Source organism: Rissa tridactyla, chromosome 11, assembly GCF_028500815.1.
Source record: "Rissa tridactyla isolate bRisTri1 chromosome 11, bRisTri1.patW.cur.20221130, whole genome shotgun sequence".
NCBI classification, from domain to species: domain Eukaryota; kingdom Metazoa; phylum Chordata; class Aves; order Charadriiformes; family Laridae; genus Rissa; species Rissa tridactyla.
The window spans coordinates 10,424,899-10,450,419 of record NC_071476.1 but is presented as its reverse complement, the minus strand read 5'-3'; the positions used below and the strand labels follow the sequence as shown (position 1 = coordinate 10,450,419).

The 25,521-nt window shown below is 50.6% G+C and overlaps 1 protein-coding gene across 1 annotated transcript in view; it reads right to left on the bottom strand.

Annotated features, from left to right (window-relative positions):
- SH3RF2 (SH3 domain containing ring finger 2) overlaps nt 1-25,135 on the bottom strand; it is a 37,801-nt gene extending 12,666 nt beyond the window's left edge. Inside the window, exons 1-3 of the mRNA XM_054217397.1 lie at nt 24,764-25,135; nt 8,033-8,302; nt 2,532-2,855 (exon numbers count right to left, since the gene is read on the bottom strand). Of these exons, the coding sequence (XP_054073372.1) occupies nt 2,532-2,855; nt 8,033-8,302; nt 24,764-25,135 (966 nt within the window). The remainder of the gene's footprint in view (nt 1-2,531; nt 2,856-8,032; nt 8,303-24,763) is intronic.
- Between the last annotated feature and the right edge of the window lie 386 nt (nt 25,136-25,521).

The following is a 25,521-nucleotide window of genomic DNA, read 5'->3' as shown; positions in this document are numbered from 1 at the left end:
GGCACGGCTGAGCTGAGCTGTAGACTCGGCTCCATCTGCTGCACCATACTGGGGACCACCCACAAAGATCCGGGCTACTCAACCTCTGCAGGCTTACTAGGGAGCACGAAAGCACACGGAAGCAATTAAGGATGTGATTCAACCCACTCTTTTCTTTACTATATTGCTAATAATGGAAGACCCCAGCTTGATACTTGTACTCCGGGGCTGAGTTTTCAGGGCTGGCAGTAGGCACGCAACTGTTTGTTACTTCCAAACTCCTGTTTTATCTGGAGTAGTTTGAACCCAAGAAACAGATCTTTTCCTTCCAAGTAATGTTGTGTATATAAAACTAATTGCGATGGAACAACCACGCTTTCAGAGATGCGCTGCTGTTTTTCCGAAGTCTCAGCACTTACCATCAAAGCTGAACTTCCACCAGAAGCTGCTGAGCAGCATCAGCTCTTGTCTCTCCCGTTACTCCTCAATCCCGTAACTTTGTTCTGACCGTGAGGGCTGCCTTATCAACAAATTCACCCCCGCAGCTTTCCCATCTGATTAATAGTAGGAAAAAGGCTAAGTGACCTCAGTGGGATATGGCCAACGCGGTCCAGCCTGGCAGCGCGTATCTGAGCTTGCAAAAGAATCTCAACTTTGCAGGTCGGTCAGCACAACCCAAACCCAGAGGTGGGAAAAGGAAAATCTGCAACCGGTGCGGCCCTGTGAACAACACAGATCCTCCTGCAAAGCTCCGGGAGCAACACTGTTGTTTAGAAGAAAGGAAATTCCAGCCCTTCCAAGGCAACACGTTAACACATCTACTCTGTTGCTTCTGTTGTTGACAATAGTTCACACTGAGACATTTTTGGTAAAATTATATCAGGTTTGTGAGACATGATACCATTTCAATTGAATTATAGTTCCATTGTAAGGCTTCATTTCCTCTCACATAAAACAGGATCTAACATCCAGGGCTCTTTCCAGGCTATTGCTAAGTACAAAATACCTGCTGGGTTTTATTGCACAGACGCTGCACTACCGGGGCTTGCTTATTGCTTTATAAAACGTTAGAGCAGCCTTGAATATGAAAGATGTCATACAAATCTAAACAAAACCTTTTTTCTTCCATTTCAGATGATCTCTGAAGGTTCCGTACTGAGATCTTTAGTCAGAGTGTGAAGAAGGAACGAGACTATTTTGCCTCCTAAAGCGAAGAGCAGATATAGACCGAAAGGTGAGTCTATGTTTATTATCTCAGCCCCAAATTCAGCTTCCCTCAGCAGCGTCCCGGGTTTCGACTGCAGACGGGCGAGGAGTGTGTAATTGCCCTCCCCTGCAGAACCCTCCTCTGGCCGTGGGTAGAGCGGGGCAGAGCACTGAGTGGCGGCAGGGCAAGGACCCCCATGGCTTTGCAGAAGGGCTGCCACCTGCTTAGCAGAAGCAGGGGCCTTCATTATTTCCGTGGGTGTTACAGCTGCTGAACTGGCATTTTGTGAGGAAGCCTGTCCTGTAGGCGGTTTGCCTTTGAACAAAACTCTGTGGATTAGGGTACGGTAACGGAGCTCCAGCTTTCATGCATGTGCCCTGGTGGGCAGAGCAAAGGTGGTGGTCAGAGGTACCCAAACAGGTGAGCTTCTGTGCTGAGATTTTGGGCTTAATCAAGTTTTTTGATTAAGCCCAATGTTTATTATTGAGAATAAGCAATGGAGATGCTGGGAACTCCTTGTATGCTTAAGACTTACTAGAAGAATTGAAATACCAATAAATAAAAAGAGCAGGTTTCTACTTTCCTCTTAAGCATGGGGTTAGACGAACGTGCCGTTAAAGCAATCGCAGGCAGGACAGACCTGCTCAGCACAATGCAGCTTCCTCACTGGGCTTTTATTTGCTCAGAATCCAGGGCCTGATTCCGCAGGTCCTACCACGCTGGTGCAACTTAATTCTGTGAGAGCTCAGAAAGGCTCATTGTCAAAGTAATGCAGGTGAGTGTGGCCAATGGCTGGTTTTAGCTTTAATTTTGCAAATGTTGAGAACTGCCTATTTTTGATCTACATCGTTACATAGCAGATCAGGTGTTTGCTTGCAGTGTGAATTCAGGCACACACGCACACACATACATGGCTGTGAGCGAGCTCCCTCGGGAGTTCACGTTCCTTACTGCTTTCTAAAATGAAAAATATTTTGTTTTGCAAGTTAAGGTCTCTGTTTTCTCCCACTGTACACCTGGAGCTCATTGCGGTAGGGCAGAAATCAGGATGGGAATGTGCTTTATCCATGTTTAGTTACTCTGATAACTTAATTTCTCTTTTTATGAATTCGCCTGGGTCCCTGAACTCTGAAGACAGACCGTTCCAATTCAAAAGGAGGGGAAAAAGAATCCCAGCAGACTGACACGCGTGACACCTTACTGACACTATTAGCACGGCTGCTTTGTCATTGCACGTTTGGGCTTTAGCTTCTCAAATTGCTGCCTGCGCATCCAGTGTTTCTACCCAGGATTTGCATTTTGGACTCATACTGCTCCTACAGCATCCATGCCGCCGCTTCCCTACCTGGAGAGGGGTGCCGTAAGGAAACTCCGCTTTCTCGCTGCTCTGGGTGGCCACGGTGGGGTTGCTGGAGCTGATGAGGACAGGGGAGCTGATCTCCAGCGCCTGCCGCTCGGCGGGCGCGTGGACCATCCTGTTGAGGGTGTTCAGGGCGGTGGTGATGGAGAACTGCCGCAGGCTCTTCCTCCTGGAGTCGGGCACCTTGGGGAACGCTGGTGAGTCCGCGCCCTTTGCTTTGGGAGACGCCGTTCGTAGGGACGTGCACTTAAACTGAGGGGACCAGTGGCTTTTGCTGGTCTGCAGGAGTTGCCTTGCAGTGGTGTTTGGCTGGAAGAGACAAAGGCAGATGTGATGGCATGGTTCAGAAGTTACTCCTGCCACGGCCCAGTTCTCCCTTTTTCCTCTCTTTTCCTCTCTGTCAACAGAGCTGCGTGCAGATTTCAGGTGACATTACAGGTGATCTTTAAAAACTTATGGCTCAGTCATTCCCCTGATGCATTTGCAGTGACAAATCCTGGATGCAAAATTACTGATGCATAGCTGGCAGCAAAATTAAAATTGGTTTGAAAAACTTACTGCTTAGAGAACAGGTTACTGGGGCTGAGTGCTCCCCCCAATACTTTACCACAAGCTTTGTTTCTCGTCAAAGCCTTTGGCTTGCAGAGGTGTACTGTGCCGAGGAGGGCTGGCTGACCCTCTAGCAGCATTATAATAAATTTAACTCTAAATTAGAAGGGACGTCAGGGCACATCTCCCTTTTCCGCTTCGTGCTGGCACGCTTGGGTGCGTCTCGCAGCAGGACGTCAAAGCTCTGCAGTCAGCTTTCAGGCATGAGCTTGGAGAAGCCCTTACCAATGGTGGCTTTCCCAGCAGAATTAGATCCACGCAATTACCTCTCTGTAGGCCAAAACATTCCTGGCTTGGTCCTGCTTCCATTGAAAAAGCCTGGCTCGTTACCCATTGGGTTTAATGAGGGAAGAGTCAGGCCCTGAGTTTGCATACGGGCGATGTTCAAACAGTATTTCTTGGAAACTGCTGATCACACAGTATTAATAGCAAAGGGCATGTGGTGACAATGTTTTTTACCACGATGACTGCCAGAGGAATTAATCATGATTTACTGCTGACATTAATGAATTGCAAAACTTTGAGATTCTCACCCACTCGTGTGAGGCAATGTGCCTGGCTCCTGGGCTGAGGAGGGATGACTCTGACGCAGGAGAGGTACAGGTGTCTCTCAAGCATTATCATTTTAAAGCAGGGATTATTTTCACATTTCCCTCCTCCCCACTCCTTAAAGCAAGGTTTAAAAACAATAGCGTGTGCATATGTACACATATAAGATGGCAATATTGTCATTTCTGTACATAATTAAACTTCAGCCTAAACAGGAAACATCTTTCTTCCCTCTCTAAACACTGGGGGATGCAATAAAATGGGGCGCAAACGTAAGCATCAAAGCCAAGAAAAGCCTTGCATCTCCCAAACAGACCTATCTTTGCCTTCTCCGTAATTAATTTCTAATTCCTTGGTGGCTTTATGTGGCCCTAACTAACTTATTTCTGTTAACGCCAGACTTAAATAAGTAATTACTGAAGCTAAAATGATTTAATTAAATGAAAAGACATTTTACAAAATATATTAGAGCTTCAAATAAGATGTTTTACTAGTGTCCTTTTATAAAATAGCCACAAAGAAGTGCTTGCTGTAATTATGATGATTACAAGTATTAATTTTATTTCTAGGAATTCTTGTTGGTGCCATTTACACCCTACATCTCAAGCTAAACTGCAGGAATACAATTAATGTCTAGACCAGTGCTGACAAAATAGGGCCAGGGAGGGGGCGGCTGGAAGGGCCGCGGAACCGGAGCGCCGGGAATGCTGCTGCGACGCGCTGGGCATGGTGGGGGGCCACCGAGACCAGCCACCCCCCTGCAGCCCCAGGACAGCAGCTGGGGGGGGGTCATGGGGCAGAACCCCCAGCAAACAGCCACACGGGAGCCGCTTACAACAGAACCTCTTCAAAACGCAATTTTGATATTTTGCCTGAATTTGGCATTTTTGCCCCTATGTTTTTTCCCTGTTGCGGAGGCTTCGTTCCGGCGAGGGAGAGGGAATGGCTCGCTGTCTGCAGGGCCCAGAGGCAGCGGTGAGCTGTGCTGTGCCGGGAGGAGGGCTCTGCCCCCGGGTGCTGGCACACGCCGCTGCCCGGCATGGCGTTGGGTGGGCACGGCCGAGGACGGGCTGTCACCCCCCTCCACACACACGGTGGGGAAGGTCCCTGCTTTGTCACCTAACGTGCTCCCAGCTCTCATCAGCGCTGCCAGGGACGGTGATGCTGTCACCCTGAAGGGCAGGTGCACGGTGTCCCCAGCCCTCGCTGGGGGCAGGTGGGTGGTTGGGGTGCGGGTGGGCTCGCTCTGCCATGGCGGAGAGTGGCCTCCGTAACTGCCATGGTGCTGCGCCCTGGCCAGGCCCCTGGGATAGCTTCTGCTCCGCAAAGCCAGCCTGTCTGGCCTTACTCAGCATGACGCTCAAACTTGTTTTTAATTTAAAGGTGCGAGCGTGGCTGAATTGGGACCGTGGACATGAGTCTGATGGTGAGGACATGAAAAGCCTTTGACTTGCTGGATGCTTTCCATCGCATGGAAATGCCTCTGTAATTGCCACACACACAACTAAAAATGAAAATGGCATTTTAGCTACGAACCAAGCGAAAAGCCCCTGTGCAAGAGTCGAGGTAATCCGTGTCACATTGCCGAGAAGCTCAGATCGCTATTTCAGGAGCTGAAATAACCTGGCGTTGCTGGAGCGCAGGTATTTGAAATACTCGGGGAAAAGAAGCTGGTTTGTATTGACTGATAGCTACGTCTCTTTGGAAAGACTTACATTTCTGAGCAACCCAGCAGAACTAAATCTTGTAAACTTTTTAAGATGTTTTGATTTCATCATTTTAAGGATATCTGCCACGTGTGTGTGGGGGAAGTAAGGAGAATTTTACAGAAATGTATGTTTTTCTGTGTTCTGAATTAATGTATAAAGTTTGGGGCTAAAATTTTAATGACTCCAAGACTGAAGGGGTCAGAGAAGGCTGGTTATTGCTGGCCAAAACATTGACACCCATGCAGAGCACGTGCATAAAGTTTTCATCTGAACTGGTGGAAATTTTGTATTAATTTTTCAGTAAGTGATTCTCAGCTTTCATTTGCGTGTCTGAACGGTAACTGCTGCCTACTGCCTCGAAGAATCATAGAATCATAGAATTTTTAGGGTTGGAAGGGACCTTAAAGATCATCTAGTTCCAACCCCCCTACCACGGGCAGGGACACCTCCCACTAGACCAGGTTGCTCAGAGCCCCATCCAGCCTGGCCTTAAAAACTTCCAGGGATGGGGCTTCCACCATCTCTCTGGGCAACCTGTTCCAGTGTCTCACCACCCTCATGGTGAAGAACTTCCTACCATCCAGTCTGAATTGACCCATCTCTAGTTTTAATCCATTCCCTCTAGTCCTACCATTACCCGACATCCTAAAAAGTCCCTCACCAGCTTTCTTGTAGGCCCCCTTAAGATACTGGTAGGCCACTATAAGGTCTCCTCGGAGCCGCCTTTTCTCCAGACTGAACAACCCCAACTCTCTCAGTCTGTCCTCATAGGAGAGGTGCTCCAGCCCTCTCATCATCCTCGTGGCCCTTCTCTGGACACGTTCCAGCATGTCCATATCTTAAGAACAGATTGCTGTATGGTACTGCATGTGAATCTCTGCCCAAATTTCCAGGTGGGCTTGTTGCCAAATTACTGTCACCTTCTCCCGAGGGAGGGCCAGGGCCCATGGCGAGGTGAAGGCAAAAGGTGGGGGTATCCGCCAGGCGGGAGAGGTGGTGGAGGACAGAAGCTGCCCGTGAAGCCAGCAGCAGCATGTGCGAGAGCGGGCAGCTGTGGGGATTGGCATGTGTTGCTTTTGTTGGTATTTTTGAAAAAACGAGATGAAGCTGCCTGCAGCAGAGCTTTGGTTGAAAGCCAGGCTGTGCTGGACAAAAGCAACTCCTGTGTCATCCACCCGCAGCTCCAGCATCCCTGCGCTGAGATTCCCCTGCCTGCTCGGGCTCCTGGAGGAATCCATCGTCTCTTGGCGGTGGTTTGCAGAGAGACGGCTCTCTCGAGTTGCCCGCCTCAGCTGGCTGGTCACCCCGTGCTTTACCCGGCTGGAGGAGGACACAGCACTGCCCCGAGGTTACTGCAGAGGGGAGTTACTGAGGTGACTGCTCCAATCTTTGTCATTTCATATGATAACTGCTGTCCCGAGGCTGGGGGGCAGGAGGATGCTCTCGCCTCTTTGCAGAAGCGTGTTTGTGTTAGATCCGCGCTAACTCCCTGTGTGTGAACTTTGCTGCGGGAGTGGGGATGCGCGCTGCCTCCTAACGCAAATAAACAGAATGAGTAAGCCCTGAAACAAAGGCAAATAGAGTGAAAGAGAAAAAACAAACGCAGATGGCAGAAAGCCGAGGAAGGCACCTCCTGCTAATGAGTGAATCCTCCTGACAAAGGGAGGGTTGCTGGCTGACCAGCCTCTCTGCATCTGCACTAGCAAGCGAAAAGCCCACATTTGATAGAGCTGCTGGTGATGTGTGACATTGCTCTGAACTGATTTTGCACTTTTAATTCTTCCCCTTAGTCAGAAACCACAGCCGGCTCTTGTCCATTCAATTTCTCTTGTCCCCTGCCAGCCACCCCACATCCAGCTCCGGCTCCCTGGGGACACCCAACCTGGGCCACAGCCTCCGTCTCCTGCCTCCTCTTCCCACCCGTGAGAGCGAGGAGACCATGGCATCTGTGCTGCCAGCTGGATGGAGAAAGAGGTGACTTCTCAGTGAGGACACTGGTGCCTCTGGGCAGCGCTTTCTGTTCTGCTCTGCCATGCCTCACCTCGTTTTGCCACTACAGGGACAGTTGACTTTGCTGGGAGGTGTGCACTTACTCAGAAGAGCGTGTCCTCTAACTGAGTAAACACAAGCTCTGTAGCCTTTGGGGAATAAAGGGAAATGCAGTGAAAGTTCAGGTATTGCTCTGCAAATGCATGCCTCCGGTAGGCTGCATAAATGGTGTACCCCAGACCTGAAAGCAATTTTCTTTACTATGTCAGTAGGTGTCGTTTAGACAGCACTCCAGGGATCTCCCTGGAGTGCCTGAGAGCAGACTACCACCATCAGCCGCTCCTCATCCATGACAGCAGCATGGGCCAGGAGCTGAGCCCAGGGACTGCAATCGCTGCTGATGGTGGGCACTTCCATCCCTCTCTGGATGTCCCTTGTCCTGCACGTACCCCTAGGTGCCCGTGGGGCGGTTGGGGGGGTGGGGGGGTTTAACCGCTGGCGGCAGTGTCTGAGGGGGCTTGGGAACCTTACAACTTTCCAAAAGGGAGCTTCTATGGAGCTGGGGAGTAGCAGAACACCATGCAGTCGAAAGAAGGAAACGGGCCAGCCCCTGGCCGCCCGGGCTGGTACCTTATGGAAGGTCAGACAGTCCTTGTTCTCGGTCTTGTCCCTGCTCCTCAGGTCAAGGCTGTAGAGTGCTCTGCCCAGGGGCGGGGGCAGGGGAAGGTGCTTGATGACTTGCACGGAGCTGGCTGGGAAGACGCCGCTGATCCCGTTGACCTCCCCCAGATACCAGTTCTCATCCAGCTGTCGGAGCAGCACGATGATGTCCCCCTTGTTGAACCTCAGCTCCCCGGGGTTGTGCCCTCGGTAGGTGTACAGGGCCTTGGCTCGTGGGACCTGTGGGATGAGAAACAGCCCTTGCAGTTTGTCCGTGACAGCGATGCACAACATAGACAGAATTCCCCAAAAGCATTCGTAATTACTGGGAAAAATTTAGAGGTCTACGGCTTAAGCAGGCATTTATTGGGATTAACTACCCACATCCTTTCTTGATGTCTTTTTCTAATGAAGACAACCTCCAAAATACTTATGCTAAATTTGTATCAAGATGAAAATCAGGCTGAACTTGTTTAAGAATATTAAGAAACAATTAATGCCTTAAACTAACCTTCCCATGGGATCTTATTGCCTGCTATAAGGTAATATAATGACTGATACAATATCTATTTTACAGGTATTTCTATTTCAGAATGACCGGGGTCGCAGCCACTGTCCAGCTGACCCTGCGGCTGTCACCTGCAGTGTCCGACTGTGCGTGTCTAGAACGCAACAGGAGCCAGGTGAGTGCAGGTTACTGCTCTCCTGTGGTTATCTCCTTGCTTTAACAGCGTGTGACCGTGACTTTATTTCAGTCTTTAATCTGGGTTACAGGAAGAGAGGCTTCTTAATGTTGTTGTTGTTGCAGTATAATATGAGAAAGAAGAGATATACCAAAACCAGAAGAGATGAGGGAACTTTGCCATCTTGACTCTCATCAAAATGAAACTACAAAGTTCACTTAAAATAACTGCTTTACTGACCCTTATCTATAGTAGAAAACTCAATTTAATACACAATGCAACAGATCATTGAGACGGCTGAATAAACCCAGGGCTGTGCCTGGCCTCAGTGCTGTGAACCCATGGGGTACAACTCGAGGGCAGCCTGAGGAGTGTTTTTCCTGGGAGGAGTGCAGATATGCCAATGTTTTCGGCCCTCTCTGTAGCTGTTCTAGATATGCATTTGGGGGTCCCGTACTTTGGAAATCAGCAATACTGAAAGACTCGATCTTTACATACTTGTGTTACAGACAAGATGGAGATACCTTCAGCATGTTAGTTGGACTAGCGTACTGCGTCCCACTCAAGCGCATCCTAGAACAAACAAGCAACCCGTGTGTGTTTGTTTATTGCCATCTGCAACATGACAAATGTATATGAGCTCCACCCATGGCTGAGTGCTTCAAACCCAGCATGTCTTCAGCTCTCACCGGCCGAGATGCGCGGACCCCCCCGGGGAGCCGGGTCCCATGCCACGAGAGCTCAGGTGTGAAGGGGAGTATGCTGGTAGGCCAGTGGGATTCAGGGCTGCTGGCTCTGCATCTCCGTGGACAAAATGTGGAGATTTTTTTTTTTTTTTGTCTGTCAGCTGCCAAGTGCTGCGGCCTTGTGAGTAGGACCTTGCGTTGCAGCTTTTCCAAGCCATAGGCACCAAACCCCTGCTGACCTCGCGGGAGACGGCACTGTTGTACCAGTGACCCATTCAGGCTTCTCCTGCCTCTTCCTGTGGAAGGAGATAAACCCTTTTCCCCGCATCCACCTGTGCCAGGGCTCAGGCAGGGTTTCTGCAGAGTTCACCCCCCACCAGCCACTTCGGGGAGGTCAGGAAGGTGGAAGAGAGAAACTCAGCATTAGTTTTCTGCAGTGTGGAAAAGATCAAATTTTCCATGGAAATTATTTAGGTTTTAGGAAGAGAACACCTTCCAGCACTCCCAGGCACTGATGCTTGGTAGGAAAAAGGAACCAAGAGAAAAGAAAAGTTTTATGTACTGCATTTGCTTCAAAGCATTTGAAACAGGAAACAATTAGTTTGATGTTTAGTTCTAATTAACTCATTTTGTCTGTCAATTTGTGCTAACAGTGAACACATGCGCTTGGCTTAGTGACACTGAAAGTATATTGCTGGAAAAAAGGAAAATGCTGAAAGTGAGAGTCAGGGCAGCTCTGCTCTCCAGCAGTCCCTGAGCTCGTACGGGGAACAGGGAGTGCGTCAGTGCCAGGACACAGAAACTCTCCCTGCGAACACATGCCTGGACCAACGCACGTTCCCATGCAGAAAACCAGAATGTGGGAATAGAGGATTACGGGAGGGCCAGTTCTTCAGAAATCCTCCGAGACAGACTCTCTGGTGTCAGACCAGGATAAGGAGCGCAGAAAGAGAGACCTTTTATTGCCTCAGGAGCAACCAGAAAACAAACAAGACTCATGCAAACTGCAAAAACAGAGCTTGTAAAGGAGGAGCACAAACGTACGGGGATGATGAGAGAATGGCTGCACAGGAAAATAAAGCAAAACATAAAAGGCATCAAGAACAAGTTATGGAAATATATTAAAAATAAGAGAAACTCTGAAATGAAATGCATGCCTATTACTAACTGGGAAAAGTGAATGAGCAGTGGGGTGGTGAGAGTCTGGAATATTCTTTCTTCGCAAGAAATAGGATGAGACAGGAGGACAGGCTGGAATAAGTAACTGAAAGCTAGGTAGGATAGGGCTGGCCGAAACTCACCCCTCTGTGCTTGGATGGATGGGCTGTTTCTTCCTCAAACCATGGTCAGAACCTTCATTTCTTCACCTCCTCTTTAACCCCTTCCTCCCGCTTCCATGCCCTGTCAAATCTCACAGCCCATTCTGTTTTCAGTTTTCCCCCCTAAGGCTGGTTCCCTTTCCCATTGCTATTTCCTGGCACTTGCGGTGACCATTGACATAATCTCCCCCTCACTTTATAGAGCAGGGCACTTGTAGTCACTTGTCAAAGTTTGTTGTGAAACTTCCGTGGATGTAAGTGAATAACAGTTAATGCTTATATGCTTTAGCGTCCAAAAAATATTCAGAATTTTGGTCTTTTGGGGCTTGCTAGTCATTTTGAACACTCACAAGGTAACCTTGGTGTATTCCTTCACAGATGTTTTGTCAAAGAGTCATTATAGTGTTGGTGGTGCTTTGAGCTGTACCGCTTCTTCCCCGCTGAAGCTGCCTGCACCCGGGGAAGGGCTCTGCGGCTCCCCTGGCTCCAAGGCCAGGTTGGACGGGGCTTGGAGCAACCTGGTGTGGTGGGAGGTGTCCCTGCCCAGGGCAGGGGGTGGCACTGGGTGGGCTTTAAGGTCCCTTCCCACCCAAACCAGTCTGTGATTCTATGTACTCGGGGTGGGGACCAGGGGAAGGCTGGAGCCTCCAGCCTGGGGTCAGCGCAGGGCACAGGACCTCACGCCTCCTGCCTGCCCCGGGGAGGGACGAGGGCAAGGAGAGCCGTCCTTGTTTGCCACAAGCCTCAATTAAAAACACGTCAGAATTAAGTGCTTCAAAGGGACAGGTGGCGTGGCGAAGGGACGTTGGACTGGATGTGCGTTTCTGGCTGTATAACAAGGAGAAACTGTAATCACGCTGGACTGTTTCAGCACTTGATGACTGATATTTTCAAAATCATACCGTCTTTGTAACTGCCAAAATATTTTTTCTAATATTCTAATACTCTGATAACAAACGGGAGAAGTATTAAAAAAACCCATAGCAATACAAAGTGTTTTGTTTTGGAACTAACTGAAATTAACTTGAAATTAACTTTTTCAAGATCTTCATCAAAAAAAAATCATTCAACTCAAGTAATTTTTTAAGGTCCAAGTCAGTTTTTTCCGAAGTCTGTCTTTGTTGCTTATTTTTAAAATTTTGTTTGTCTGTTCAGATACTGAGCCAAAAATATCACATTGATTTCCCAACTTTATTTAGGATATAAACCAAGCCTTTATCTACCCACACGGAGCAACTGGTGTGGTTTTTGCAGTACAGGGCGCTTTTCTGCTTTGCAGGCCTTTCACACAATAAATCTTCAAGCTGAAATTTTCAGAAAAATGTACATCAGGGTCACCATTTTTTAACGTGTTCATGAGACGCAGGAAAGACGAAGAAAAGCGCCTAAGCCACCCTGCAGCAAACCACCCCGCTGAGGCCGGGGAAGCAGCAGGAACCCTCTACGGGCAGCTGAGCTCGGTGCTTATCGCTCCTCCTGGTGCGAGAACACAGGCAGCTGTGGGCGTATCTCAAATCTGATTTTGTTCTCAGGCTTTGGCTGGTTTCTGTCCAGTCTTGGATGCATAAGATCCTCTGCAAGGCATCTGTTTCGCTTTATTTAAAGTAGGTTAATTGCAATGGCAGAAACTGGGGTGCTAATTAAACCCGGCGATAAAGACAAGGTGTGCCTGGAGGTAGCTCACTCCGGGCTGAGGGCAGAGGGAAAGGCTTTCCCGGGTGAGGACGCGGTCCCGGGCATGGGGTGTGGAGGGACTGGGTTTGTTTTGATGGATTTTTCTCCCGTTAGCATGTCCAGTTGCTTGTTGTTAATCCAAGGCAACGTTTTAATTTAGTGGGGTGGCAGTGGCAGCAAAATATTCAGGCAAATATTGCCAATATTGGCACGCTCCCTCGCTGCAGGGTTCAGCGTCTGTCTTTAAATTCAGTTGGGAAAACGCTACGAGAAGCTCTGTGAAAAACTCAACTAAAGGTCGTTGAAAATTTGTGTAAAACATTTGCTGCCCAGTAGCAGAGAGGCAGCAAGTACAAAGAAGAAATATCACTCTTGAACCATAGAATCACAGAATCCCAGGTTGGAAGGGACCTCAAGGATCATCTGATCCAACCTTTCTTGGCAAAAGCATGGTCTAGACAAGAAGGGAAAAGGCTTTTTTCCCATGATGCCATCAATACTGCAGCTACAGTAGTGTCGCTAAATTAAATAAATAGAGAGAGGAGTGTCTTTCACGTTCTCCTGCGTGAAAGCCTCTAAAATCAGTGGGAAGCTGAGTAGAAGAAGGGAATGCCATAGGACATCAAATTGCCCACTGCTACTTTTCAGGCTGTCAAGCAGACAGGGACCAACGGGATGTTTTGCCAAAGCCCTTGGGCCAAGGGCAGTCAGTGCTCATGCACCCAAACCTGTGTGGCTTTTGGTGCTGAGGGAACACTTTTTTTCTGCCTGCGGAGCCTTTGGCTGCTGCGGAGAGCCTGGCCTCTCCCAGAGAAGCCCTTCCTTCTCTGTTTTCTGGGTGGTTGTAACTTTTTCCAACGCTGCCTCATTTTTTCTGATTTTTTTCCCCCTCTGTTTTCATGTCTGTCGTGCCTGAGTGAGGCACGACCCTGCTATCACCATGTGCCCCAGGAGGTATTTCAGGCTCTCGGAGCGGTGAGAGACCCAAGGTGCCCCCCGGCTGCCTGCAGAGCTGTTGGGGGAGCCCTGGGGAGAAAATGCAGCAGGTGAACCCGGGGCTGCAGAGCCAGAAACCCCCTCTCGCGTCAGTGCCATACGCTGTGCGGGCTCTAGGTGAAATACTTTTCTCTTCTTGGCCACTCCACCAGCAGGGATGGTCGTGGCAGATGCACCTCAATGCTTGTCCCCATTCATACTGGATTTGAGGTCGATAAGGGAGAAAAGATTTATTTTTTTTAATACTATTTTTGACATTTGGCATCAGCTGTGCTAGGGCAGCCATCCAATACATCTGAGTCTCCCTCCATACAAAACAAAGAAGCAAATTAAAAATATGTACATGTGAGGAAGCAATTCAAAGCATCTCTTCATAGCTGGGAGAAATGCACACTATAATTATCTTAAATGAGCTAGTTATAACTTCCTCGTTATTGGCAGTGGATTAATGTAAGACCACACACTCAAAGCACTGGTATTAAAAAAAAAAAAAAAAAAAAGGAGAAGAAGAAAAAGAAGTGTGTGAGGCTGGCTGGGGTGCCGGTCACCAGGGAGAGACATTAAAAATTGCCAAGAAAGGAAGAAAGCCAAGCCAGGAGAGCAGCGAAGAGGAGAGATTTCTGATGGAGGCTGTGAACCCCGTCCCAGGCTCCCCGAAGAGCTGCATGGCCCCGTGCTGACACCACCTCTGCAGGAGCGGACTGAGCCGCTACCTGCGATACCCTGGGGTAGGCGTGAGGACGGGGCCATAAACGTCCCTGCATCTACCTGGGCTCCATTTATTCTTTTACCTGTTTCCAAGCAAGGCTCACCGCAAATAACTGCAGCGAGACCCAGCTCATGGCATCAGATGGGATCCTCTTGTTTCCCAGATGCTCTGACTTCACCAACATCCACAACTGCGTTAGATGAATACATGGGATGAGTGACAAATTAATCCTAATTATTGCTGTTGATGTCCAGGGGTGCTTCCTTCTGATTTACTGTGTGCCAAAGGAGGAGAGCAGGAGCTGTTTGGGCAGGAGTGAGCCCCAGGAGTGCTGTCTGCTGCAGACATCCCTGTTCTGGCACCTCTGCCTGGCACCAGTGTTGGACCCAGCACCCCAAAGCTCAACGGGCACTCTGCTGGCTCCAGCAGCAGAGCCAGACCCGTGGGGCTGAGGAGGCTGCTGGCAGATGAATCATGAATGGCCTCAGACGGGTCTGGACTTGCACCCGGGTGGTTTCCCAGCTCTGATTTTCATAAGTCCGCACAGGGAATGCCCTGGAGTCGCTCTCTGCTGCGCCTCGTCCCTCGAAGGCAGCCAGCCACTCCAAGCATGCGGTCTCCTCCCCACCACCCGAATCTCTCTGTGGTAAATACCATGGGCCTGATCCTCATCTGGGTTTCACGGGTGTTGCCCCACGTGCAAGGACGCAGTCGCTCCCCAGAACCCTGTGCAGGAGAACCGGCTCAGGTATGGGATGTCAGGGGAGCCCCGGCCCCCGCAGCTGGAGTGGTGGCAGTGCTGCTGGGCTGTCCCACCCTGGAAGGAGCCAGCAGAGCAGAAAAGGACCCAGGACACTGCAAATGAACTGTGAGAATCTAGGCCAGACCCAGCTGTGTCACCTGGAAAGTCTGAGGGGACGGAGATGGTGCGGAGGGGAGACGCAGCCCAGTGCTCTGCGTGAGCTCTGCCTTCCCCTCCCAACCCCAGCACCGCATTATTTGTGCAGAAGAGTTAAATATCCATGCTGTACAGAGGCAGCGATATTCCTGTAGATACATGATTTCTGTAACACATAACAGCCTCCTTGAGCGGAACAATTTATTTCTAGGATAGTGCCAGGAAGAAGAGAAATCCAATACTGGATGTCTTCCAGTTTGATTTTTCTCCCACTAGGTACTGTGGGTTCAGTTTGCAAGTGTTTTTTGATTATTTTTCATTTTAGAGCCATTTGGAGCAGGACTGGTGTTGGTGGGAGGGGACTGGCACCCGAGTGTGCTGCACGGGCCGGTGCAAGGGTGTCAGGGCCAGGATTCGCCAGGACTTGCTTTTCAGGGAAACACACTGAATTGGATCCTGCAAACCTTGAAACTCCCTTGTGCCGGCTCTACACCTGGGTAGTAGGAGTCCAAGCGCAGCCTAAATATCAAACTGTACCAAGGTGCTTGAAAAAACCTTCCACCCAGAAAGCTGCCACTGTGGAGCAAAGAAGGGTCAATGCCAAAGGATGGAGGAAGCTCTTCCTACCAACGCTGTCTCCTTTTCTTTAAAGAACTGCATGGCGCGAAGAGGTGGTATGCAATAGGTGAGGGCACATTTCATTGCCCAAGATCCACAAATGAGTGCTAGGGGTGTGCCAGGGTGGCTGAAGAAGCGTTAGAGCATCTTTGCTCTCAACTGGCCCAGGGTGAGAGCTCCATGGGCTCTCACCTCCATGGCTCCATGGGCTCAACTGGCTCCATCTCTGCACAAGGATGCTGCTGCTTCCGTGCAGTGACCCCCACAGTGCAGGGACAGGCTGTTCCGCAGCATACATGGAAATAGCAAGAATATTTGATGTGTGTAGGAGATGGAAAGCTTGTGTCCTGACCCCGCTGCTCAGGCTGGGAGGGTGAGGTGGCCAGTCGTCCCTACTCTCAGGGTCGGTAGGTGTTACTGAAGGCAGCTGCTGTGCCGGGCGCTGGGCAAGTGCAGCAGTGATTCCTGCCCTGGAGAGCTGGGTGATCCAGGGAGACCATGCAGGTGAAGGTGGGGTGATGGTGCAAATCCCTGCCTTACCAGTGGGGATAGCACTAGCGGGAGGGGGAGTGACCTGCCCGGAGGCAGACAGCGACTCCAGGACAGATCTGGGAGCACAATCCCGCCATGCTCCTGACGAGCAGTGATTTACGCACCGTGATGGAGAGCTGGTTATTATCTACAGACTGACGCCAAAGGACATGTGGCTTTTCATAAAGAGAGATAATCAATAACAACTGCCATCCATTCTGATTACTAACTTTCTGGAAGCCGCCTTCAGCATCCTGCCACCGACTGCCTGCATTTTGATGGGATGAATGAGCCCCACACCATCTCTTTTGTGTGCTCAGCTAGCGCAGTTTCAGGGCTCTTTAGGATCCAGTTGGATGAAAAGAGCTATTTGAATGTAAATTAATTGCCATTACAATTCTGTTTTTCTGCTTTTCGGCAGAGGAGATAACTTCAGCCTTGTCACAGAGAACAAAACCATCAAAAGTGAACTTGTCATTTCAATCTCTTCGTATAATTATATTCTGAGGATTCAGTCAGTTGGGTGGTTTCTGCATTATTTCTCCCCTGAGGAGGATTGCTCCCATCTTCCAAGCAGAAGCAGACTGTGTGCACCAGGGAGAGCAAAGTCAGTCCCCTCCTGCTCAGGTGGGTACTGGGGCTCACCAGATCTGCCTGTTTCCTCCTGGTGGGCCAGGACACAAGGCCAGAGCTGGTTGGGGCTGGGGCTGGTGGCCGCACGGCGCTGGGAGCCAGCAGGCCTTCACGGGGGGAACCGGGGATAGGAATTGTAGGGATTTAGCTGGGTATAGAAAACACCACTGTAAGTTACAGGTATAAGTGGGTGTGATTTACAGACTGAAGAGCTGAAAAGCAACCAGTGGAGTTTGCAGAAGCAGGTGTTGGAGCCTGTCGCTGAGACTGCTGGGGCTGGTTTCTGCGCTGCTACGTCTGCGCTGCTGCTGGGGAGACGGCAGGGGTGGATGGGAGCACTGACACCATCTGCTAAGGAACACCCCTTGGACAGGCTGCAGCACCAAGCCCTACGTCACTTCTGAACTTTGCCTATTGCAATTCTGGCTTTGTACTGCAGAAGTGAAATGGAAGATGGGGAAAATGATTAAAGAAAACACAGAGCAGCTTTTATCAGGGAGAGGCTGAGCAGATGCTGCACAAGCGATGGCTGAGCTGTGGGGGAGTGCCCAGCTGCCTGTTGGTAACATCCCCACGGCTCCAGAGGAGGACAGTGCTGGATCAGGCTTCACTTTGCCTGTGTGAAGCCACAAAAGAGATTTAGGTGGACAAAAGGAGTGCCGAGGTGCATGCAAGGCAGGAGTTCATAGAAGCATAGGGTTGGAAGGGACCTTAAAGCCCACCCAGTGCCACCCCCTGCCCTGGGCAGGGACACCTCCCACTAGACCAGGTTGCTCCAAGCCCCATCCAACCTGGCCTTGAACCCCTCCAGGGATGGGGCAGCCACAGCTTCTCTGGGCAACCTGGGCTAGGGGCTCACCACCCTCACAGCAAAGAATTTCTTCCTCATATCCACTCTAGATCTCTCCTCTTCCAGTTTGACGGCATTACCCCTCATCCCATCACTACATGCCCTTGTAAAAAGTCCCTCCCCATCTTTCCTGGAGCCCCTTGAGGGACTGGAAGGGGCTCCAAGGTCTCCCCAGAGCCTTCTCTTCTCCAGGCTGAACCACCCCAACTCTCTCAGCCTGTCCTCACAGCAGAGGGGCTCCAGCCCTCCCAGCACCTCCGGGGCCTCCTCTGGCCCCGCTCCAACAGGTCCATGTCCATCTTGTGCTGAGTTGGGCCTGAGCATGTCTTGGCTTTGTAGCTGCTTGCTCCTTGGTGCCGGCAGCGTGTCATGGCACAGGCAGCGCAGGGCCAGGCCTGCACAGCATTTCTGTGTGAGGAGAGGGGGGTGGCAGCGGCTGGCACGTGGCACAGTACAGTGATGCTGGGGACCAGTGCGTTGGAGCTGCAGCGTCGGCATGAAACCTTTTCATGCCTCTTCCACTCATGGTTACTATCAGATGTTTTTGTCTCTGCTGCAGTCAGCAATCTCGGGCAGTGGTTAAGTTGTGTGTCATGGTTTTAAGCCGCACGGAAAACAAACTGTGTCAGCCCTCGGCGTGCCCGGTCATGATGCTCTGCCTCAGCACCGCAGTTCTCAGAAGTGGCTGTTTACCGGGCAGGGAGGAAACCTGCATCCCGCGCCCTGCTCCTGCTGCTCCCAGGCCCTCTCCCTGCGCTGGGAACCGGAGCAGCGCCGACGCCACCCTCACCCAGCGCTGCCCGGGCACAGGGCGAAGGCTGCTCTGCAAACCAGGATGGTGGTGGCGGCCATGAGGGAATGAGGGATGGTGCTGGTGGCCGTGAGGGGACAAGGAACAGCACTGGTGGCTGTGGAGGGATGAGGGATGGCGCTGGCCATCCCCACGAGCAGCAGGCCTGCAGAAGGTGGTTGTCTGTGCTGTGTCCCTGCCACCGTTCAAAGCTGTCAGGGCTCTGCACCTTCTGATTGCTCAACAACCCAGGATTTAGTTTTCACGTTTTTTCAGGGAAGTGCTTAATTAGTGACCGTACATCTCTCCATTAGCCTACCACCTCCGCTTAGCAGCCATTTTGATGGTAAATTAATGACTGTCATGAAGTGATGGCTGCCAGCTGGGCCTTGCCTCAGATGTTGGCCAAGACCTGGGAGGTCACTGTCTGTCTGGCCTTGGGCGTCCTCATCTTGCCTTGGGGCTGGCGAAAGGAGCCGCTCTCCCCTTTCTGTATTTCCATTTCCTAGGGCAGACCGACCGACTGTAGCCCAGTTACACAAGACACAGGCCAACGCAGTTTCCCAAGAGGCGAGGATTGCTCTTTCCTCCCTGCAAAGCCAGTGAGAAATTCTGGGCCCATCAGTTGTTCAGGGCCCAAAGGAAACCTCTTTAAAGGGGGTGGATTGCCAAAGGACACATCTTTGTCTATTAAAAACTGCCTCCTCAGTTGTGTCCCCTGTCCAGGCATCAAGACAAAATAGAGGTTTCCCACATCATGGTAAACTCAAATATATGCTTACAAACTCATAAGGAAAAGTTTTTCTTAAAAAAAAAGAAGGTCATGGTTCTTTATTCATTTGCACAGTGCCTTGCACAGTGGAGTCCTCATGCTAAATGGAGTTTGAATGCCTGAAAATTGATAACAGCAGAACAAAGTCCAGCATTTAAGAGCAAGCACCAGAGTTTTCCTTGTAGAGAAGGGCAGAGGCGAAGTAAAGGAAGGTAAGATAAGGTTTAGGCAGCAGCAGTGAATGGGTCTTCTCTCTGCCAAGACCCAGCCTCCCATCTCGCAGGACGTTTTTCTCCTCCAGCCCTGGAACACCGGCAGAGCTGCACCTGAACGTGCCTCCTCCTCTCCCCTCCGGAGGGTAAAATTACAAACTCAGGCCAATGACCAGCTTCATGGACCCGGGGATGGTGGCCAGCCACCAGCAGGGAAACTCTGCAAGAAGAGGAGGGCTCTCAGACTTTCAGCCTCCTCGCTGACCACGATACTTAGGAGGTGAACACTCACGCTGAGAAACCCTGCTGTTCTATTCCTGACTCGCCATCTGAGCCTGACTCATTGCCTTGGTAACAAATTAAAACACTTTTATGTGTTTGCAGCTTGGTACCTTATTTTGTAAAACCAGGGAAACTGGCTCCTGATGTTGGCTGTGGAGGTCCTTTGGCTTTCCCCCGCCCCGCGGTACCACCAGGAATTGCCATGCCGGTTGCTGGTTGCCCTAGCGAGAAGCTTTGCTGACCATCAAAAGCGCAGAGGGGAGTCTGCTAGTAACTGAAACGGACTTGAACCATTGTAGGACGATCGCGCACACGCCCCAGCCCTCTGCAAAGCCGCCCGTCACGCCATCCCGGCCTGGCTTCAGTACAACAGTGCCGCCTCCCACCTACAGAGCAACTGGGTGTTTCTTCCTCCATCCCATCAAAACGGTATTTTCTCTTTAAGCTTTCCGTAGGGAAGCAGAACCTCATCCCCTGACTCTGAGGCTGTGGTTCTGTCTTATGCTTCTCTCCAACAGAAATGAAGGAATGGCTCGGTCTCCTGCTGTGTGTAACACCAGCTCTTCCTCATGGCTGCAGCTTCTGCAAAGCCTTCTGCTTCTGTGCTCTTGACTCTGTTCTTGTTGCGCACACAGCTTTTGGGGTGTGTATTGTCGGGCAATCTGTATCAAGGTGACTTCACTCTCTCTTTGCAGATAAAAGTGCTAAAACTCCATGCAAAGGAGAAAAAAGGCATCCGATGGTATCCTGTACAAGGTGCAAGCCAGCACTGCGGAACCAGTTCCTTGGGTCACACTCAGCATTTTTTAGAATGAGACAAACCCTGATGGGATGCGGCTGTGGAGGCAACTGAGGCAAGGCCTTTCTCCCAGGAGGTCATGAGACCACATGGAATTTTTAGCCAAACAAAGCGGCTCCATTGCTAGCTGAGGGACCCCGTGTCATGAGCAGCTGCCACCCACAGCAGCGGCACCTCCTAAGGCAGAGCCCATGTGCCAGAGTCCCCGGCTTTGCAATGCCTGTTCCGTGCTCGTCCAGCCCAAGGCTTGGACATGCCACACATCATGAAGTCATTACTGTGACCGCACGGGAACCACTGGGGGTTTTTTGGGGGGCGTGGAGGGTGGTTTGCACGGCGAGTGAGTCAGGAAACGTGTTTGCCTCTGCTGGGTGCAAACATGAAGGTTGCTTTGAGTAAGGTTTCAAAAAGATCCAGCGATCCAAGTCCTGTCTGTCAAATTCAGAAAGGAGTTGGAGATGTTTCTGGAGGAGAAGAAAATACCAAGACACAGGCACTATATATAGACGGCCGTGTGAAGGTGGCGACGTTGGAGTGCAGTGTATTTTTATCCCAATAGAGGTGTTATCTGTCTATCTCCCATGAAATGCTGGAGGGGGGTGTTACAGCACTCACTTCATGCAAAGAGAAAATAGCCGAAGTCACAGTTAAATTTGTGTGGTCTGTGTTTTCCAAAGGCAAGCTGTCATACTCGGAATTTTTCTCCTCTGGCTCACTGCCCTGTATTTGTTGCATGACAAAGTTCATCATCCAAGTAGCTGTTTAGTGGCCTGGGTGGATTTTTGCCGTGTGTAGGGTACAGTTTTGGTCTGCTGCTCATCAGAGAAGTACGGGAGCTTTGTGTGTACCTCAGCACACACGATCTTTCTGTTCTCTCACCAGCGGCAAAGCTGTGTTTAGCGTAACATTGGGGCTGAAGCCAGATAAGACGGATGCTTCAGCACAAGACGTAACCACATCTGGCACATGCCAGGGGCGGTTCCTAAGAGTTCAAAGGCTTCAACGTAGATTATTTACGCATTCACCTCCTAGCAAGTCCTTTTATTCTTAAATTCCAGACAGTCTATTATGTGGAGATCCTGAAAATCCAAAGACTTGTCCTCTCTGCATAGATGTTAAAGATCTTAAAACCTGGCCAGACGCCCTGGGAGCAGGTACGGGGCAGTGCCCGTGGCCTCTCTGCAGCCCTGCTCCCTGCAGAGACGCAGCCTGGGACGGACCCGCACAAACCCAGCCTGTCCCCACCCGTGCTAGCAGGTAGGACGTGGATCCAAAGGGGATTTAAATGCTAGCAAATAAGAAATAGTTTGGGATGGGCTGTAACTAGAATATTCCCTGTTTTTGAAGGAATGGCTCTGTGAGATTCCTGACTGAAAACTGAGCATTGTGTTGCTGCTAATTCAGCAGCTCTGCTGGGGCCTGCTCGCGCTTCCCTCTCGGAATGATGCGGGTTCTGGGCTTGCTTGGTGACAAGGGGATTTATTTTGCTTTTTTGTCCTCATGGAAGCTCAGGAGGATGAAGAGCAAAAAGCTGGCAAGGAAACATCTCTGCAGAGAAGAGAAACTTTGATCAAACTTGTAATTTTCTCAGCTCCATGGAGTAAAGGAAGTTTATTTATAGAATGGCTTCTTTGGTAAACACAAAACACGTACTGCATCCTGCTTTTGATGGCGTATCTGGCTGCAGTGCAGCACGGCGCACGTTAATTTTATTTGCTTTGTAGCATGAAGTAGTATATGGTACTAGCGGTAATTAGCAGACTATGCAGATTGGGGCAGTCTTTCTTTGGAGAGCACGCGACCTTCCACTGCAGTTGCAAATGAATACTGCATTTACGAGTACCCAGGAAAGCAACTGTGGGGGGATTAACTGTGGTGGAGCAGGATCTCACAATCGCTCTTCTCACTGTGATTCTTGACAAAAAGCATCTGCCCTGCAGTTCAAATCATCAGGAGGCCTCTGCTCACCCCAGTTACTTCAGAGGAATCCCCTGAAACTCAAGTGCTCCACAATGTAGGGAGATGACAAGTCACCCTTGTCACCGCCTGGTCTCTTTGCACCACGCAGTCACTGCCGGTGCGTCCCCGCTACCGCCGGGTGAAGCCAGCTCAGGGGAGGGTCCGCAGGCATTAACATCCTGCTGCAGCACCCAGAGTAACCTCTGGTCCCGTCCACATGTATTTAAAACCACCAAAACCAAAACGTGACTAATACGTTGCATTCTTCACCTTGCAGCCGAGGATTCCAAAGTGTTTTATAATTAATTAACTAATTAAGTCTAAGAGAATTTCAGCGTAACATGTTTTTATATCCCTTCATCAAGAGGCATAGGAAGTCAGAGGGCTGTCGCAGCGCTGCAGGAGCCGGGCCGCAGCCCTCTCGCTCACTACTTCTGCCGATTCCCAACAGTTTGGTCTTAAAACGCTTTTGGGAGCTGCAGACTGAAGGATGTTGCCTTTATATGATATCAACAACAAGTTCCTACCTGTCCTGAGAACTCATAAAATAAATGTGAAATGGGTGAGAGAGAAGAATAACAGTCAAAGGTATTTGTGCTTTTTTATCTGGGGCTGGGGGAGTCCAGTTGAAGAAACTACAAAACAAATTTTCAGCTGAAATGCCGGCCATAATGGCAGTGGCTGAAAACTGTCTCTCACTGATGGTTCGTACCTCGCATGAATGGCACCAGGAACCCCCTGCAGCCCCCCTGGAGAGCTGGTTCCCAGCGAGGGGTCTTGCCAGCCACAGCTCTGCTGCTCACAGGAGCATTGCCGATGGTGCGGGGCCACCGCTGCGCAGGCTGCCGAGCCGCACCAGTCACTGCGGAGGGGCCCGAGGATGGTGCTCACCCCAGCTCCGCTCCACTCTCCCACCCCGGCCCCGGTCACCCACGGGGTGCTGCGGACGGGAGACCACTCCCGGGTTGTGCGGTGTCACCTGCCCACCCCTGCGCCCCCAGCACTGCCGAACAGCACCACGCAGCGCCTTTGGGGACTGAGCTACGTTTCATCTAAGCCAAAGCATCGTTTCTTTATGCATTTTATGCATGCAGGAGAGGTGGATGGCCTCTTCCACTGCCCGCCTGGCCCAGGTGCTGCCGCTGTGCAGGGACAGGCACACCAGCCAGCCTGATGAGCTGCGGGCCAGGCAGGGCTCCCAGGATAGGGGTCTCAGGGCCACCCTGCCACACTTCGCAATGGGAAAACCTAAGAGAGGAGCTCCCGAGAGATGTCTGGTTTTGATGTGTGATCCACCCAAGATGACTTAGCGAGGCCACAGAGATTCCCCGGGATACACACAGCAGCCTGTACCCGCAGGACACAGGGGTCCTCTCCAGCTCCACAGCAATACCTGTGCATAGGTACCCCCAGCACCCAGGTGAGAAAACCTGTCCCGTGTCTGCCTGGAAATTTATAGCTCTGCAATTCTGAAAAATGCTCTGAGATTTACCAGCCATTTGAGCCAGGCTTTTGAATATTATGAAGAGGTTTGTAGAGACATCGTACAGAATAGTTCAGGTGGGAGAAATGTAAATCCAGGAGTATGATGCAGGAAAGGTGAAGCCACAAGTCAGTCTCTACCCCAAATTCAATCTGAGCCAAGCTCCTTTAACAGGTCTAATATCATGTCCTCATTATTTATGAAAAGCTTTTGTACTGTTAAAGGAAATGACAGAAACAACTTAGAATTTTAGATGAGCCAAGTCAATCATCCCTAGATAAAGTTAGTAAGTCAAGTTTAATATTTTTCACTAGTGAACCTCAAAGTATTCTGCCAGGGACATAAGCATCATTAGGCGCTCTCCTTTTTTCAATAGTTGGGGAAACTGAGGTGCAGCGACGGGAAATACCTTTCTCCACCTCTAACAGTTACAGCTTTGCAATTACTGATTTCATTGCTGTCAGTCAAAAATCAGTATATTGCCCGAAAGTTGAAGGGCCTGAAATGTGCCCCCAAAGCCAGGAAGCACCTGAAAACTCCTGAGGAAAACAGCTGCTATGGAGTTTTTCCAAGGAGAAGGGCAGGCTGGTTTTGTCTCAGCCTGAGAGCCAATGCAATTACTGTTGTGATGAACTCAAAATAGTCAAATATCACAAGGAAATAACAGCCGGATTTGCAAACAAAGCGATCTCTCATACTTCAAACATTTCTGCAATACTGCTAACAGGAAAGTTTCATAGCTCTTGGCACATGAGAAGAAAGCTTTCTATGCTCACAGACAGAGTAAAGGACATGGATGCTCCTTACCCCTTCCATGTGGATCCTGGGATTTGTCGCCAGCCGGTGCTGATGAAGTTGCAGTGCCCTGGGGACTCTCCTGAGGGAGGCAGGGGAGGACAGGACCCCTGACCTCTGGATCGAGCCAAACCTGGTAACGTTTTGTCCACACCGGACTCCATCCAGGAGGCGAATGAGGAGCAGGTTGGAGGGCAGCTGCTCGATGCTGCAGAGGACGAGGGTCCTGCACTCGGGGCACCGGAGCTCCTTCTGGGATTTCAGGATCCTCTGCAGACAGGGTTTGCAGAAAGTGTGCTGGCACGGTAGCACCTTCGCTGTGGCATCGAGCTTTTCAAAGCACACAGGACACTCCAACAGGTCAAGGAGAGCTAAGTCATCCATCTTCAGTGGAGAGCTCCGTCACGAGCGGAGCCGGAGCCATCCACATGCCACATCCACCGGAGCGGGCTGAGCCGCCTTCCTGCGCCTGCAAGAACCGCACCAAAATCCCGGGCTCAGACAGCTATCCTGCGCGGAGAGAGAGGGAGGAGGGAAAAAGAGCAGAACTTGACTGCTGGAGTATGTAATACATCCCACCTACATTGCAAAGCAGTGCCTCACCAGCCAATTTGCAAATGTATACTTTGCGCTCACATCCAAGTTTGAAGTGAGTCACTGTGACTCAGTACGCGCGAGGGGACGGCGTTGGGGCTGACGCCAGAGGCAGGAGCCCCAGGTCCTGCTGGCCGGGCAGCCCGATCCCGCACTCGGCCGGGCAGCGCTGGCTG